The sequence below is a fragment of the Taudactylus pleione genome, unplaced genomic scaffold (assembly GCF_031769625.1).
Source record: "Taudactylus pleione unplaced genomic scaffold, aTauple2 ptg000004l, whole genome shotgun sequence".
Taxonomy (NCBI): domain Eukaryota; kingdom Metazoa; phylum Chordata; class Amphibia; order Anura; family Myobatrachidae; genus Taudactylus; species Taudactylus pleione.
In genome coordinates, this window is record NW_028284407.1 from 7,602,281 (window position 1) to 7,617,361 (window position 15,081).

General features: G+C 44.0%; 1 protein-coding gene across 2 annotated transcripts in view; it reads right to left on the reverse strand.

Moving 5' to 3' along the window:
• The window catches only part of CHN1 (chimerin 1), a 108,494-nt gene that overhangs the window by 58,390 nt on the left and 35,023 nt on the right, over positions 1-15,081 (reverse strand). For both annotated transcript variants that reach the window (XM_088473328.1, XM_088473336.1), the window contains 2 exons: positions 10,078-10,109; positions 9,253-9,366 (listed from right to left, as the gene is read on the reverse strand). In XM_088473328.1, coding sequence (XP_088329454.1) covers positions 9,253-9,366; positions 10,078-10,109 — 146 coding nt within the window. The remainder of the gene's footprint in view (positions 1-9,252; positions 9,367-10,077; positions 10,110-15,081) is intronic.

Sequence of the window (15,081 nt, forward strand, 5' to 3'; positions counted from 1 at the left end):
CCAGCTTCCACCAAGTGTCTGCCGTGCTGCCGATCACTGCTGGTAGGGCAGCACGGCAGGACCTTCACACGGCAGCTGCAAGGAGGAGCATTCACTGGGGAAATGTAACAGCCCTCAGCCCCCCAGTGTATACCTGGCGGGTGCACAGAGTAGCAGCTGCTGGGGAAATGCAAAGTCGTGATGTCGCAATGGTCTGATCATCAAAAGTCCGATATAGCGATGATAGATATGTAAAAAAAAAATATATTAATGTTATGTGTTTAAAAATATATACAGTATAAATATATCTTTATTTGAATAAAATTGTGTTGGAGAACTCATAAATAGATGTTCTTGACTTAATTCCATCAAAACAACAATTCCTTAGCAGTATTTTGAAAAAATTTAATTGGGTAAGCACTCTAGAGAACGCCCAACTAATTCAGACTAAAGTTGCTGAGTTTCAAAAAAAAAAAAAAAAAAAAATTTCCATCCACACTGCAAGCCCTGAGCTTGGAACAAGGCAAAATCGCTATGATGCTGAGCTTGCAAACAGAATCGGGAGACTAATATTTGGTCAGATAATGATAATATAGATGGGGCTTCCCCTTCCTCCCAATGTTCCACCACAATGGAAAAACATTCTCAACCCACACTCCTGATAAGCGCACTGAAATCCCCACAAAACTGGTACTCTTCTTCACTCCCATCTTCGGGATGGACCCAAGCCTGAATTTCACCATAGAATGCCTAGGCTGTCTTCCACGATCTTCTTTTGTGTTATGTCTGATATTCAGAGACACGGGACTGTCATATTCTCAGCTGATCAGTTAAATATGACGTACATTGATCTTTTGCCCATATTGCTCAGTTTTATTTCATTGTGTTCCTTTGTGGAGGGGATGCAGATTCAGTGGGTACTGTACCTTCTGTTACTATTAATTTTATTAATGGATTTTTTTTTTTTCCTCATCTCTTGGTGACTTGCTAACAAATTACATATCCATTTGATGCTTTATATCACAGTCTTTGGGGGACAGTTCCAGCATATTAATGTTGACAAAAGGCATTTTTAGTCATCCTTTAAGGATTTCAATTTAGTAGTTACACCTGATTGCAATATATCCCTCGCTATTATGTAAACTCCTGTGGAACTCTCACCCCTAGCACTTCTCCCCCAGGACCTCCTAGAGACCTCTGACGCTTCTAGAGCCACTCTGGCTTCAGCCATACTTTCCACAACCACGAGATTGTTATGTTAATTTTCTCCCTTTCCCTACCTCTTCCTTCTCCTCTAGCAGTCCTCAGCCAATGGACACCTTGGACTATCCTAATGTGCACGCCAAGATTCTTTTTCGGCTTTCCAACAATATAATTATGGAATCAGTAAGAATGACCGCCGGACGTGGGCCCGGCGGTTCAAATCCCGTCGCCGGCAGCCCGATGGGTGAAAATCCTGACAGCGTAAGAATACTATCCCCACTCCTTCCCCCCCCCCCCCCCCCCCCAACCCAAGCCCTCCCTTAGGGGTGCCTAACCCTAATCTCCCCCCCTAGTGCCTAAGCCTAACCTACCCCCGTTAGTGCCTAAACCTAACCCCCCCATCCCCAGCTAAGAGTATACTCACCCCCGGCAGAGGACGATCGGTCCGGCGTCGGTATTAACATAGGTGTTGGTATTTCGACACCTATGTTAAATCCCTTGCCAGGATTACAGTGTCGGTATTGAGACCTCTCATAGCTACATCCCTATATTTACACTTCTCCAATAAAAGAACTATGGTATAACAATTCCTTAACCAAAGCCTGCTATTCTATTGTTCCCATGTTAAACACAGCCCCCCCCCCCCATCCCGATACCTCAATTCTGCTCTGCACCGTCGTATTGATTTGAAACAAGCAATCCCTTCAATTCAAAAATTCTTGTACAGATCCATTAGGTCTCATGGTAGCAGGAAATATGTGCCCAATATAGAAGAGCGTGCATTTATTGGCACACCTGGAAGAAGAGGTTTGAGTCGTAATTGGGGACAAATTTTATTTAGTCCCTGAATTGTAGTGGACGGAACTGAAAATGTTAAATTAACTTTGTTTGCTCTTCATGAATCCAAACACATTGATTGAACTAATCAAACAATTATTTTGATGCCTGGAGAGTACTTTACCCATACTAGTGCGCACACACTCATTATTTACCTTCCTATGCTCTTTATTTATGAATAGATCTTTTGTTCCTTGAGATATCTGTAAGTATTATTATACTTCATTTATAGGGTGCCACACGGAGCAAGTAAGCTGAGATTTAGCGCTGCCTAATGTTTTTCTTTTCTACATAGTTTTCCATCACTACTTCATGTTTGACAAGCAGCTTTAACTCTATAACTGTGCATAATGAGAATTATCTTCTGAACCAAGAGTGAAGCACTCGTCCCACATGCTCTTATAGTGACAAGTTACTTGGAGATTTGGGATCAGATGCAACGTGGCTTCTACACAAAAGGGATCTCCAGCTGAGCTCCCATGTTCTCCTATGCTGAACAAGACCTTCACCCACTAGCATACTGAACCCATCAGTAAATCTAGGCAATATATGCTGACCCTAGCTTTTATCTGATAAGTGGTTTTATAGCATTTTCTATTGTACATTTTATCCTTAAGCCGCATACACACTAGACGATAAGTTGGATGATATGAACGGTAACTATATCGTTATCGTTCATAGCATTCAATATCATCCAGTGTGTATGCGCGCTCCCACGGATCGTTAACAAATGTTCATCACCGCCCGTACTTTCATCGCCCAAACCGGACGATATCGCCAGGTTCTGCAAGTACAGGGATGAGGGTGGGTGCCGTCACTGAACGATATCGGTCAGTGTGTATGCTCAATGTCGTTAAAGACATTGAGCCCGGCAGTGCAGGGGAAACGCTTAACGATATCACTCACGGGGCATATCGTTCAGTGTGTACGTGACTTTACACTATATTTTACACATTCCTAAAACTGGACAAGTCCATGCCCAGATCTCTACCACAGCAGGATTCCAGCACTTATGAGTAGTCCTCTATAGCAGAGCACGTTGAGTTACAACCCATCAGGAGACTGTTTTCACAACTAAAATTGCTTAGCAATATTCATTTTTTTTTAAACAATTTACTACACTAATGCACTATCCTCTGTTTTAATAAAATAAAAAAATCTCTGCCTTTAAATATTATATACTGTACACACACACACACACACACAGGTACAGACATACACAGGCACACACTCCTTCACTGAGGATCAAATCAACTTTAAATAGTGCAATTGCAAATGTAATATTTAGAAATCCTGTGTGTCGTTTATTACTTTTAATTGTATTATTTAAGCAATGCGGAAAGAACCCAACAGAGAATCACATTGGTTTGGAAGCTGTTCCTCTAATTGTGCCATTGTAAATAAACATGCAATTAAGCACTTAAAGATAACAATAGATACCATTAACTCCAATTCTGTTCCTCGCACCCGCCCTAAAAGTAGCTCATACTTTATACATTTGAAGGCATGACAATGCTAACCAGAAAGTAATAAACAACGTTAAAACAAGCACATGAGCGTTATGGTTAACAAGCCGGACATGAAACTCTTGGCAAATAACTAAACTCGGGAATGACCTAGGTTTTTTTTTATAGGTCTACAAGATCTTTAAGATCACAATGACTCTGCATTATAATGGAATAACCACAGAGGAAAGCAATTATTCACAAAATCACCAAAACACACATGCAAGTGATACAATATTACAATAGTACAGCCATTTCAAGAAACTAAGTGTATAAGGAATATGTATTAAAGAACCAGTTGATTAGAGCTCAGGCTAATGGTGGCGATGCACCGTGTAGGGCGACTGCCGATCCGTCCCCGCAGACCGCACGATATGCCGGCTTCCCCCTCCTTCATCTGAATGGGATCGTACATCACATCCCAGGTCAGATGGTTTTGGAGGAAGACCTGGGGATGCGATGTACGACCCCGCGGGAGCACGCAGCACGATATCAGGTACGATATCGTGCCCATACACGGCACGATATAGTACCTATATCGTGCCGATCCGTCGGATCGGCATGCACATCGTGCTGTGTATGGGGGCCTTAAGTGTATGGAGGGTGACCGTGCCAAATCGTGCTCATCAGTCCACCAGGTTCTGTGCAAGTCCCAACTTATAACTGATCGACTACCAATCAGCCTATGTGAATAATGTCGTTTTGGGCACAATCAAATGTGGGCAAGTTATTTAGAACATTGCCAGCCAAATGTCTGTGTGTATTAGCAATAATATGAAAACCTGCAGAGATCTGTAGCAGCATATACAATGGCTTTCAGGAGTTTTCACATATGGATAACACCTGCAATATAGAGTTTACCTTGTGTACATCTTCAAACAGGAAAATCCCCCTCATCATGAGTTGGATGCAGTTGCAGATCCCAGCAGCACTAACAGCAGAGAGACAAGAGGACTGTCAGCACTGGTGGAGCGTCCTGTCCTGGCTGTTCTGAGTGGGATGTAGTCATGATCCTGATGGTCAGGACAGTAAGGATCCTGACATTCCGGCGGCAAGTATAAGGGTTAGGGGGAAACTTAGGGGGATGGTTAAGGCTAGGCACTAGCGGGAGGGTTAGGCTGCGGGAGAAGAGGGTTAGGGTTAGACTGCGGCGGGAGGGGAGAGGGAGGGCTAGGCTGCGGGAGGGGGGGAGAGAGGGTAAAGCTGGCCATACACCTGCACGACCAGCATACGTTCCTATTCACCATCCGATTCCCCGGAGCTCCCTGGCAGTCCCGACAGCATGTTTGTTGTTTTTCTTAGCACAGGATCAGTCGTATGATCAATCCTGTGCCTCACGCGCTCATTAGGGAAACAGTCATTGAAATGACTTGAATTGCCACACGATGGATCGCATGAACAAAATAAACGTCACGATCTGCACACGATAGGATGAAACATATGGGCTGCACATCTGATCATAAGATCCGATTATAGGAGCTGCAGGAGCGTGCATCGGATCGTATCTAGCTAAAAGAAAATACACAATTTTCACAAGATCCATCATATGACTCATCGAAAATCGGGCAATCGGCTCGAAATCGTACAGGAGTATGGCCAGCATTAGGGTGCAGGAGGGGAGAGAGAGGGTTAGCCTGCGGGAGGGGAGGGTTAGGCACTAGGGAGAGGGCTAGACTGCGGGAGAGTAGGGTTAGGCTGCGGGATAGGAGATGAAGGGTTAGGCTGCGGGAGAGAAGGGTTAGGCTGCGGGATAGGAGATGAAGGGTTAGGCTGCGGGAGAGAAGGGTTAGGCTGCGGGATAGGAGATGAAGGGTTAGGCTGCGGGAGAGAAGGGTTAGGCTGCGGGATAGGAGATGAAGGGTTAGGCTGCAGGAGAGGAAAGGGAGGATTAGGCTGTGGGAGGGGAGGGTTAGGCTGTGGGAGAGGAGAGGGAGGGTTAGGCTGCGGGAAGGGTGGGTTAGGCACTAGAGAGAGGGTTAGGCTGCGGGAAGGGTGGGTTAGGCACTAGAGAGAGGGTTAGACTGCGGGAGAGTAGGGTTAGGCTGCAGGATAGGAGATTAAGGGTTAGGCTGCGGGAGAGGAGGGTTAGGCTGCGGAAAGGGTGCGTTAGGCTGCGGGAGAGGAGAGGGAGGGTTAGGCTGCAGGAGAGGAGGGTTAGGCTGCGGAAAAGGTGGGTTAGGCTGCAGGAGAGGAGAGGGAGGATTAGGCTGTGGGAGGGGAGGGTTAGGCTGTGGGAGAAGAGAGGGAGGGTTAGGCTGCGGGAAGGGAGGGTTAGGCACTAGGGAGAGAGTTACACTGCGGGAGAGTAGGGTTAGGCTGCGGAAAGGGTGGGTTAGGCTGCGGGAGAGGAGAGGGAGGGTTAAGCTGCAGGAAGGGTGGGTTAGGTTGCGGGAAGGGTGGGTTAGGGTTAGGTTGCGGGAAGGGTGGGTTAGCCTGCGAGAGGGTTAGAATACTTACCTAAAGCAGTAAGGATTTTGACTGTCGGGATGCCGCTGTCGGTATTCTGACTGTCAGCATCCTGACCGTTGGGATTCTGTACCCAACCCATTTAAGCATTCAGCCCCATTCTCAGTGACTGCCCCTCCTATTCTAGCTGTTACTTAAATGAAGAAAAAAAAAATCATATAGAAAATATATTTTATATAAAAGAACTGTTCTTAGCATATAGAGCGCAGAAATAGGATGAACTGTAAAAATGCAAAGTTAAATGCATTAGCCCTGAGCCAAATCAGAAACCGGTGGCCTTCCCTAACGGATATCCCTAACATAATACATTACAACCCCTATGCTACACATCTGTGTGTTCTGCTATGTACAACTCAATTAATATTTGTTCTGCAACCTGTACCCTGCACATTCCAGCTGTAAGCTGCTGTACAAATGTGAAACTCTATGCACAGCACTTATCCCTGAAAAGCCTGGTCTGAGCACAAAACATTTCCAACCTTTCACGATTCCTCTAGACAAACGCACGTGTATGCTCATTATTACCCCATATGAAAGAGCTCTTCAGTCAGTGTGCTCCCACTGCTGCAATTACTAAAGGCACGGTTGCCATTGGCAATAATTACCCAACCATTAACATAACATACATTTCAGCTTTTCTGCTACACATATATCTAAAGTGAACACCTTACTCTTAAGCATAGGGCGGCCCGAAGGAGAGCATGCATGCAGAACTTCTATCATATTACTCTTATTATGTTAGACTGCATGAAAGAGACAAATCAGAATCATAAGTATTTAGGAAACGGCTCTTTCCAAAGAAGGGCTGATTATAGAGTAGCATATGCATATGGTTTGTATTGTCTATATAAGAATGTGTATTAATAAGTCATGGGGATGGTGTGACTTGGTGCAATGACCAACAGCACAGAGACCTCAGTGCTCATTAGTTTAGCTTGTAACGGACTGACAACAGCTCATTTGTGATTACAGCTTATTGTATATTTACACAAAAAGGATAATTGCAAATACAGTAGCCCAGGGGTTCCCAACCACGGTCCTCAAGGCACACTAACAGTCCAGGTTTCACGGATAGCCATACTTGAGCACAGGTGTCTTAATTAGTACCTCAGTTACTTTGATTTAACCATCTGTGCTGAAGCATAGATATAACTAAAACCTGCACTGTTAGCGTGCCTTGAGGACCGAGATTGGGAAACACTGCAGTAGGAGGTAACCGGTAACTTTTAAGAACTTTGGTTTTCTTTAAAATGTTTTTGGTATACCTATATATGGTAATTATGGGTGGATCACGGTATTATAATACAGTAATAACACTCAATCTAGCACCCTGTACCTGTCACAATCCAAGCAGTTCCTCTTTCCTGCCTGGGGTGTCACTCTTTGCTCTGGTGCTTCTAGCACACTCTGGTCTGTATCTCAAAAGTTTGTTGCATCAGCTGAGTATGCTAGAAGCACCAGAGCAGAGAGTGACACCCCAGGCAGGAAAGAGGGACTGCGCGGGTTGTGACAGGTGCAGGGTGGTAGAAAGAACACTACAGTACAGGGTTTCCCAACCACGGTCCTCAAGGCACACTAACAGTCCAAGTTTTAAGGATAGCCATAGTTGAGCACAGGTGATTTAATTAGTACCTCAGTTATTTTGATTTAACCATCCGTGCTTAAGCATAGATATCACTAAAACCAGGACTGCTAGTGTGCCTTGAGGACCGAGGTTGGGAACACTGCTATAGGATGCCAACCTCAGCGAAGCTTGCAGGTACAGATGTATAAAAGGAAGTAGGGAGGGAAGGACAATGGAGTACCTGCAATGTGTATTGTGTATTGTATAATAGGGGTATTGTCCCCAGTAGCGATATGTCTGTATATATGGACAACCAACTGCAAAGTGCAACTGCTCTGTTATTTGTGCCAAAGCTGCCAGTGCTATGGGTGCGGTAGCAGTGCAAAAATATTTGATATGCAATTGTATTGTCTACGGTGTGTGTGTGTCCATAAAGAGAAGGGATCGTTACTAATTACTAGAGATGTGCGCTCCGGTTCTACTTGGTTACGTTCAAATCTGAAAAATTACATCTTATGTGCTATCTGGCTCTCACGTGTTCTGTATAGCCAATAGGGTAAATCCGAACTGGCGCTAATTTGGCGAAAAGATCAGGGCAGAACCGAACCGCTTATCTCTACTAATTACCCTCTAAAATCTTTAACAGATAATTTCCATGCACCACAGTATGAGGGCTGCACGTATATAGGACTGCTATATCTTTCAGCCTCTACTATAAAGGAAGTGTGTAAATTATAGTGTGTGTGAAGGTCTGGACGTCATTCTTAAGTATCACACAGTGCTTTTTGGCTAAACCATAAGGGCTGCAATGCAGCTGCTACCTTAATAGGAGCTAATATAGACCACGCTTACCAGTAATACACAGCAAAAATGCACCATTAATGCACTAGTTATGTCAGGTACAAAAATAGACCATACATACTATAAATGTAAAGGTGCCTACATACTTGGTTATATGCTCACGAACCCGATTTCCCCTTGAACTCTCCCCAGCAGTCCTGGGCACGATTTGGTGTTAAAACTGTCCCATGTGACAAACGATCTATCGTTCCTCCTAACTATTCCAGTGCATCCTGACTGACACTGTCAGATCTGCCCTACAGCACGGCAGATCTGAAGATGCGATGTGCGACCTGCCGGTACGCGCATCGGTATCGTGAGTGGAAACTCACGATTTTGGCATATTTTACACGACTTGTCGATACGATTCAATGGAATCGGGCAAATCGTGTAAAAAAAAAAATCGCCAAGTGTGTAGGCTCCTTAAGAGAACAGCCTTCAAGACCAATGAGACATCACTATTGTGCTTACTCCAGGTCACTGGCTTTCCATGACAATCACTAGGTCATGTAAATAGTACTTATATAAAAGAATATGACATTAGAAAGAGAGATACTATTGTTGGTCTATTTTAAAGACATAAGGGCTTTCTTTCATTTGGTTAGGATTTGAGAATTGTTTTTCCCTAAATAGACAGCGAATCAATCGCTTACACTGTAACAAAAACACCCGTAATAAGATTAGTCATGTTGGCTGATAAAGCATGTATTAGAGCTTACGTACATCACTTTTTTATTTCTTACATGGTATTAAACAGTCATTGAAAAGTTTTTATGTTATGGTAATTTATATGTTTATTTCGTTGTGTAACTTTTGTTTGGATGAAAACTGGATAACAAATAAAACCGTATTTCTTACCTCAACGCTAAAGTGTATGTTCCCGGCTGCCGCTGGCTTTCGCGAATGATATAACTGCCCTCTGCGACGCTCAGTAGTTGGTCCGTTTCACCTCTTGATATCATACCATAAAATCTGGAAACAGAAATAAATTATTCTCTTTCTCATTTCTATAAAATTCTGGCTTCTTCGTAGTTTAAGACGTGCAAATAGGTAAGTCACACACCAGAAAACTATGACTGCGTGTATGCTATGTAACCCTTTGTACAGGGAAATTATCTTATATATGAATGTCTTATATAATGAATTTTCATTAGTCTGTTTGTTTGTCTGACGGTTCAGTTATGCATTCTGACACCCCTGCACCGATTGGGATAAAACCAACGCGGGGTGGTCCATTTGGATCCTGGCCAGGTTTTAAGGGGGTTAGGGTCCCGGTTGGACCTCGCGTCAGTGTACGCTGGGCAGAACTGTGACCGGGGGAGCCTGTTCTGGGCCTTCCACTGGATGGATTTGGATTAAAACTTCACAGCGGGGTGGCAATAGGCCTGGGATGCATAACTTAATAACTTCAAGATTAAAATCGGGCAACGCCGGGTACTTCCCAAGCAATAACTACCCTTGTTTTATTCGGTGGAAATAGTTTATCACACAATTTATGCTACCGTGTAATGACATGCACTCTATCCAAAGAGAACAAAATTATTTGCTGTTAATTAGGTTTTATTCATTTTACATGGGACAGAAGAAACTGTGTTTTTTTATGCTAGAGAAATAAAAATTATACAGAATATGAAGAAGTGTATCCGGGCTTCTGAAATATGGATGACAGAAAAGTGAACTTACTCTCTCCCATAATACTTTGGCCTATTCTCCACCTGCAGAACAACAAAACAAATGCAAAAGTGGTACAATGAATGTGGTTTTCTGATGATTTGCAGAATAAAAGCTTATAACTATAAGCAAAATGGCAACAGGATTACATATTAAATTGGTTTCCATAATTTGAAGCAGCACCTATAATTATTCCTTTTTATAAAACACGTCATTTTCATTTGTTACAGGAAATTAGTGGTACACATAAAACGGCGTGCATCCCGGCCGACCCGACCTCTGATGGAAGGATATATCGGGTGCCTGTACGCACTGCACGATCTGGTGTATGGTCGCGTGATAAACCCTTCCATCCTGCAGTCACCTGCATGCTGTCGCCAGTCTGGTCAGGCGATGGAGCGTACACACTATGCGATGTGAACGATATGTCTTTCTAATGTCCCTGAAAACTACATATCCTCCAATGGCATTGGTATTTAATGCCGGCGGCTGAATAGCCTTTGGATCAAATACTGAGCCCCGACTGACCTAATTCCTGGCTGGAGCTGGTAAGTAACCTAACCCTCCCCCCTCCCATTTCCCCCTCCTAAGCCTAACCCTCCCTTAGTGGTGCCTAACTCTGACCCCCCCCCCCCCCCCGTTAGTGCCTAAACCTAACCCCCCCTCCCTGCACCCTAAACCTAACCCTCCCGGTGGGGTGCCTAGCCCTAAACCCCCACCACCCTACTGGTGCCTAACCCTAACCTCCCTTTCCCTACCCTATCTCTCCCGGGGGGTCCCTAAACCTAACTCTCCCCCTACGCGCGCGGCTAGACACCAAGATAACCGGTGTACCTTTGTTCGGTATGCCGGGTGTCTGTATTTTGTAGTGAGGCTAACAATAGGCATCGGGATTTCGCGCCTATCTTTAATCCTCTGTCGGACTGTCAGTGTCGGGATATCGGCAGGCGGGATAGCGCCCGCTGGTATCCTTACTGCATCCCCCACCAATATATCGTCTAATGTGTACCCAGCTTAAGGGGTAAGTGCATACCATGCTCAAATTAAAAAGGGGCGATTCAATTGTTGTTTTGTGCTCTCACCCCTCTGCCCTTTGCTGGGAATCTATACAAATAAGCACCTGATGGAGCAATTACATTTTTTCTCATATCGGGCACCCATTAGTATTTAACGTGCCTAAAACCACTGGGTTTAGCTGCGCAAAGTGGCTAAACACGTCTAAAGTAGTGGTTAGAACACCCAAGACAACGGGACTATACACTCATTTATCCTCGCACCTCAGGAGGCTGAGAGAAGAAATGTGTCCCCCGGCTTTAGGTGTCCGAATGGAGCAACAAGTGAACTGCTCTGTCGGATGCCTATTCGTATAGATGCCCAGTGTGGGGAGGGGAAGGTCCAAAACAACAGAATCACCCCCAATGTGTCATAGTTATGGTCGGTCCATATATAAAAACAGCAGGAATATGCTTAAGGGGTCTATTTACTAAGCAGTGTTAGGAGAAGTGAAAAGTGAAGAGTGAAAAGTGATAAGGTGCCAGCCAATCAGCTCCCAACTGCCATCTCACAGGCTGTGTTTGAAAAATGACAGTTGGGAGCTGATTGGCTGGCACCTTATCACTTTTCACTTCTCCTAACACTGCTTAGTAACTAGACCCCTAAATCTTTTCGCTAAAAAGTCAATGAGAGTTTATTTCCATTACTGCCCAAAGAAGCTCATCTAGAGTAAGCCTTCACATAACATTACCACACATTAGCTTACATCAGTCTAGTGTCATTTTGTTAATTATAGCCAAAGCCTTATTGTAGCTATGGCTTAAGCGCAGGTTTACACTTTTGGGCAAGGTTAGTAGATAACTAACCATGATTACTTTATTTTCCATTTCTTTTATAATATTATTATTGTATTTACAATTTTATTATTATATATTTCCTACACAGGACTACACAGGGAAGAGAGAAAAAAAAACTTTATCTGATTGTTTAGAGGAGATTTTACTAAATGAGTGCAGTGGAGGCCTATACAAAGGCACAGAGCGATAACAAAACAGTTTTTTTTTTACATTTTATTGTTTGTAACATTGATAACAGGACATTACTATATAACTCAAATCTACAAAACAGAAAAGAAATGAGTCTTTTTTAAGTTTCATTGCAAAAACATTTTCTCAAAATACCTAATAATCCAGATAAAATATCGTCCCCATGACATTGCCCGTTACGTGTGTTCCTGTCCTAACACATCACTCATCTCCTTATATACTCTGTGCTGCTGGGGGACCTTTCTACATAACTCTCAGCCTGTGGCTTCCTCGTGCCTCATTCCCCAAATCACATCATGCACTGCCCCTGACGTGTCCCTGTCCTCACTAATGACACAATCTTGTGGAAGTGGACAGGTTTCCTGCTGCTGTAATATTCGCATGATCTGCTACTAAACAGTGTACAACAGGAGTTGAAGAATAAAGACAAAAGTGTTCAAACCCTGATTGAAATGTACTTTGAAAATTCAGTTTTGCCCAGAACACGGGCAAAATAATCAGTCATGTTATGTGCAGATATCAAACATTATTCACAAAAACAGTTAAGCAATAGCTGAATATAAAAGCCACATGAACATCCACACAACCACGATTCTTCAAAAAGATCTGAAAATTCCAATCCTAAGAACAAATTTTGTTATACTGTACAGCTGCTTTGATGTCTCAAATATTCTGTTTACATCCAAGTTCAGCAGAAAATTGTATATGAATAAAGGACACAGCTGTATTTAGAAAACATTGGGTTATACTAACCATTCCTGCAGAGCTATCACCATAAAATTAATAAATGTTTGCACAAAAGGCTTATAAAAAACAACACTAGTATTATAAGGGACAAGCGCGAAGCAACTTCAATAGCCATGGCAAAAATTCTAATACAGCTATATGGCCATATTATAAATTGCCACATGTGAACTTAATTTTTTTTTTTTTTTATAAAAAATAAATAACCAATGCATAACTATTGTATAATGCAACATTAAATAACACTGATAGGGGAATGACCAATTGTAGAATTTTGTTTTCCACTTGGGCTAATTGCAAGGTTTCATCACACACATGCACTGGGAATATGGGATAACAAACAAACAAACCATGCATTTTGAATGGGTTCCATGGGCTGTGCTTTAATGAATATAATTTATTGTGATGACAGTGTACTAACGCATGTGAAATAAGAGACGATGCAATCCAAAAACATAAAAATTAAATATATGTAATATATGTTAACAAGCCTTAAGTGTTTTATTCAGGTTTGTCCAAATAATATTTGAGAGTCTGACTCTAAATTATGGATTTGCTATGTAATCTTAAAAGCACAGTACATAAGAGTTGTTGCTACAAAGGGTATCCGGATGACAACTCGACAGTAAAAAGGTTAACCATGTTTATGTCGACACCAAATGGTTGACAGGCAATAGGTCACCTGGGTCAAAAGGTCGACAGGGATAAATGGTTGACACATGTATCTTTATTTTCACTGTTTTTTAAGGTTACGGTTAGGGATTAGGCACTTGGGAGAGGGTTAGGCTGCTGAAGGGGACAGTTAGGGTTAGGCACTAGGGGGAGGGTTAGGGCTAGGTACTTGGGGAAAGGTTAGCGTTAGGCACTAGGGGGAGGGTTAGGGCTAGGTACTAGGGGGAGGGTTAGGGTTAGGCACTTGGGGGAAGGTTAGAGCTAGGCACTAGGGGGAGGGTTAGGGTTAGGCACTAGGGGGAGGGTTAGGCACTAGAGGGAGGGTTAGGGCTAGGCACTTGGGGAAAGGTTAGCGCTAGGCACTAGGGGGAGGGTTAGGGCTAGGCACTAGGGGGAGGGTTAGGCACTAGGGGGAGGGTTAGGGTTAGGCACTTGGGGGAAGGTTAGCGTTAGGCACTTGGGGGAAGGTTAGCGCTAGGCACTAGGGGGAGGGTTAAGGTTAGGAACTAGAGAGAGGGTTAGGGCTAGGCACTAGGGGGAGGGTTAGGCACTAGGGGGAAGGTTAGCGCTAGGCACTAGGGGGAGTGTTAAGATTAGGAACTAGAGGGAGGGTTAGGGCTAGGCACTAGGGGGAGGGTTAGGGTTAGGCACTAGGGGGAGGGTTAGGCACTAGAGGGAGGGTTAGGGCTAGGCACTTGGGGAAAGGTTAGCGCTAGGCACTAGGGGGAGGGTTAGGGCTAGGCACTAGGGGGAGGGTTAGGCACTAGGGGGAGGGTTAGGGTTAGGCACTTGGGGGAAGGTTAGCGCTAGGCACTAGGGGGAGGGTTAAGGTTAGGAACTAGAGAGAGGGTTAGGGCTAGGCACTAGGGGGAGGGTTAGGCACTTGGGGGAAGGTTAGCGCTAGGCACTAGGGGGAGTGTTAAGATTAGGAACTAGAGGGAGGGTTAGGGCTAGGCACTAGGGGGAGGGTTAGGCACTTGGGGGAAGGTTAGCGCTAGGCACTAGGGGGAGGGTTAAGGTTAGGAACTAGAGGGAGGGTTAGGGCTAGGCACTAGGGCGAGGGTTAGACACTTGGGGGAAGGTTAGAGCTAGGCACTAAGGGGAGGGTTAGGGCTAGGCACTAGGGGGAGGGTTAGAGTTAGGCACTTGGGGAAAGGTTAGCGCTAGGTACTAGGGGGAGGGTTAAGGTTAGGAACTAGAGGGAGGGTTAGGCACTAGGGGAGGGTAAGGGCTAAGATTAGGCTTAAAATAAAAAAGAAAATGTGTCAACCATATGTTCATCAACCATTTGTCCCTGTTGACCTAACACCTGTTGATCTCTTATACCACACCTGCTACAAAGAACCAAATTAAAAACTAAATATTGTATTACTTCATCCAGTTAAGCCTGGGTCATTCCTGAAAATAAGTATTTCTTTTCAAGTACACCTACCAAGTGAACAAAAGTGATGAGGATACAAGCTACAATTACAGAAGCCTTTAATATAAGCTTCCCTAGATAGTAAGCTCCTGGGAGCAGGGTCCTCCTCCCCATTGTCCCACAGCCTTCTTCTCTAGCACT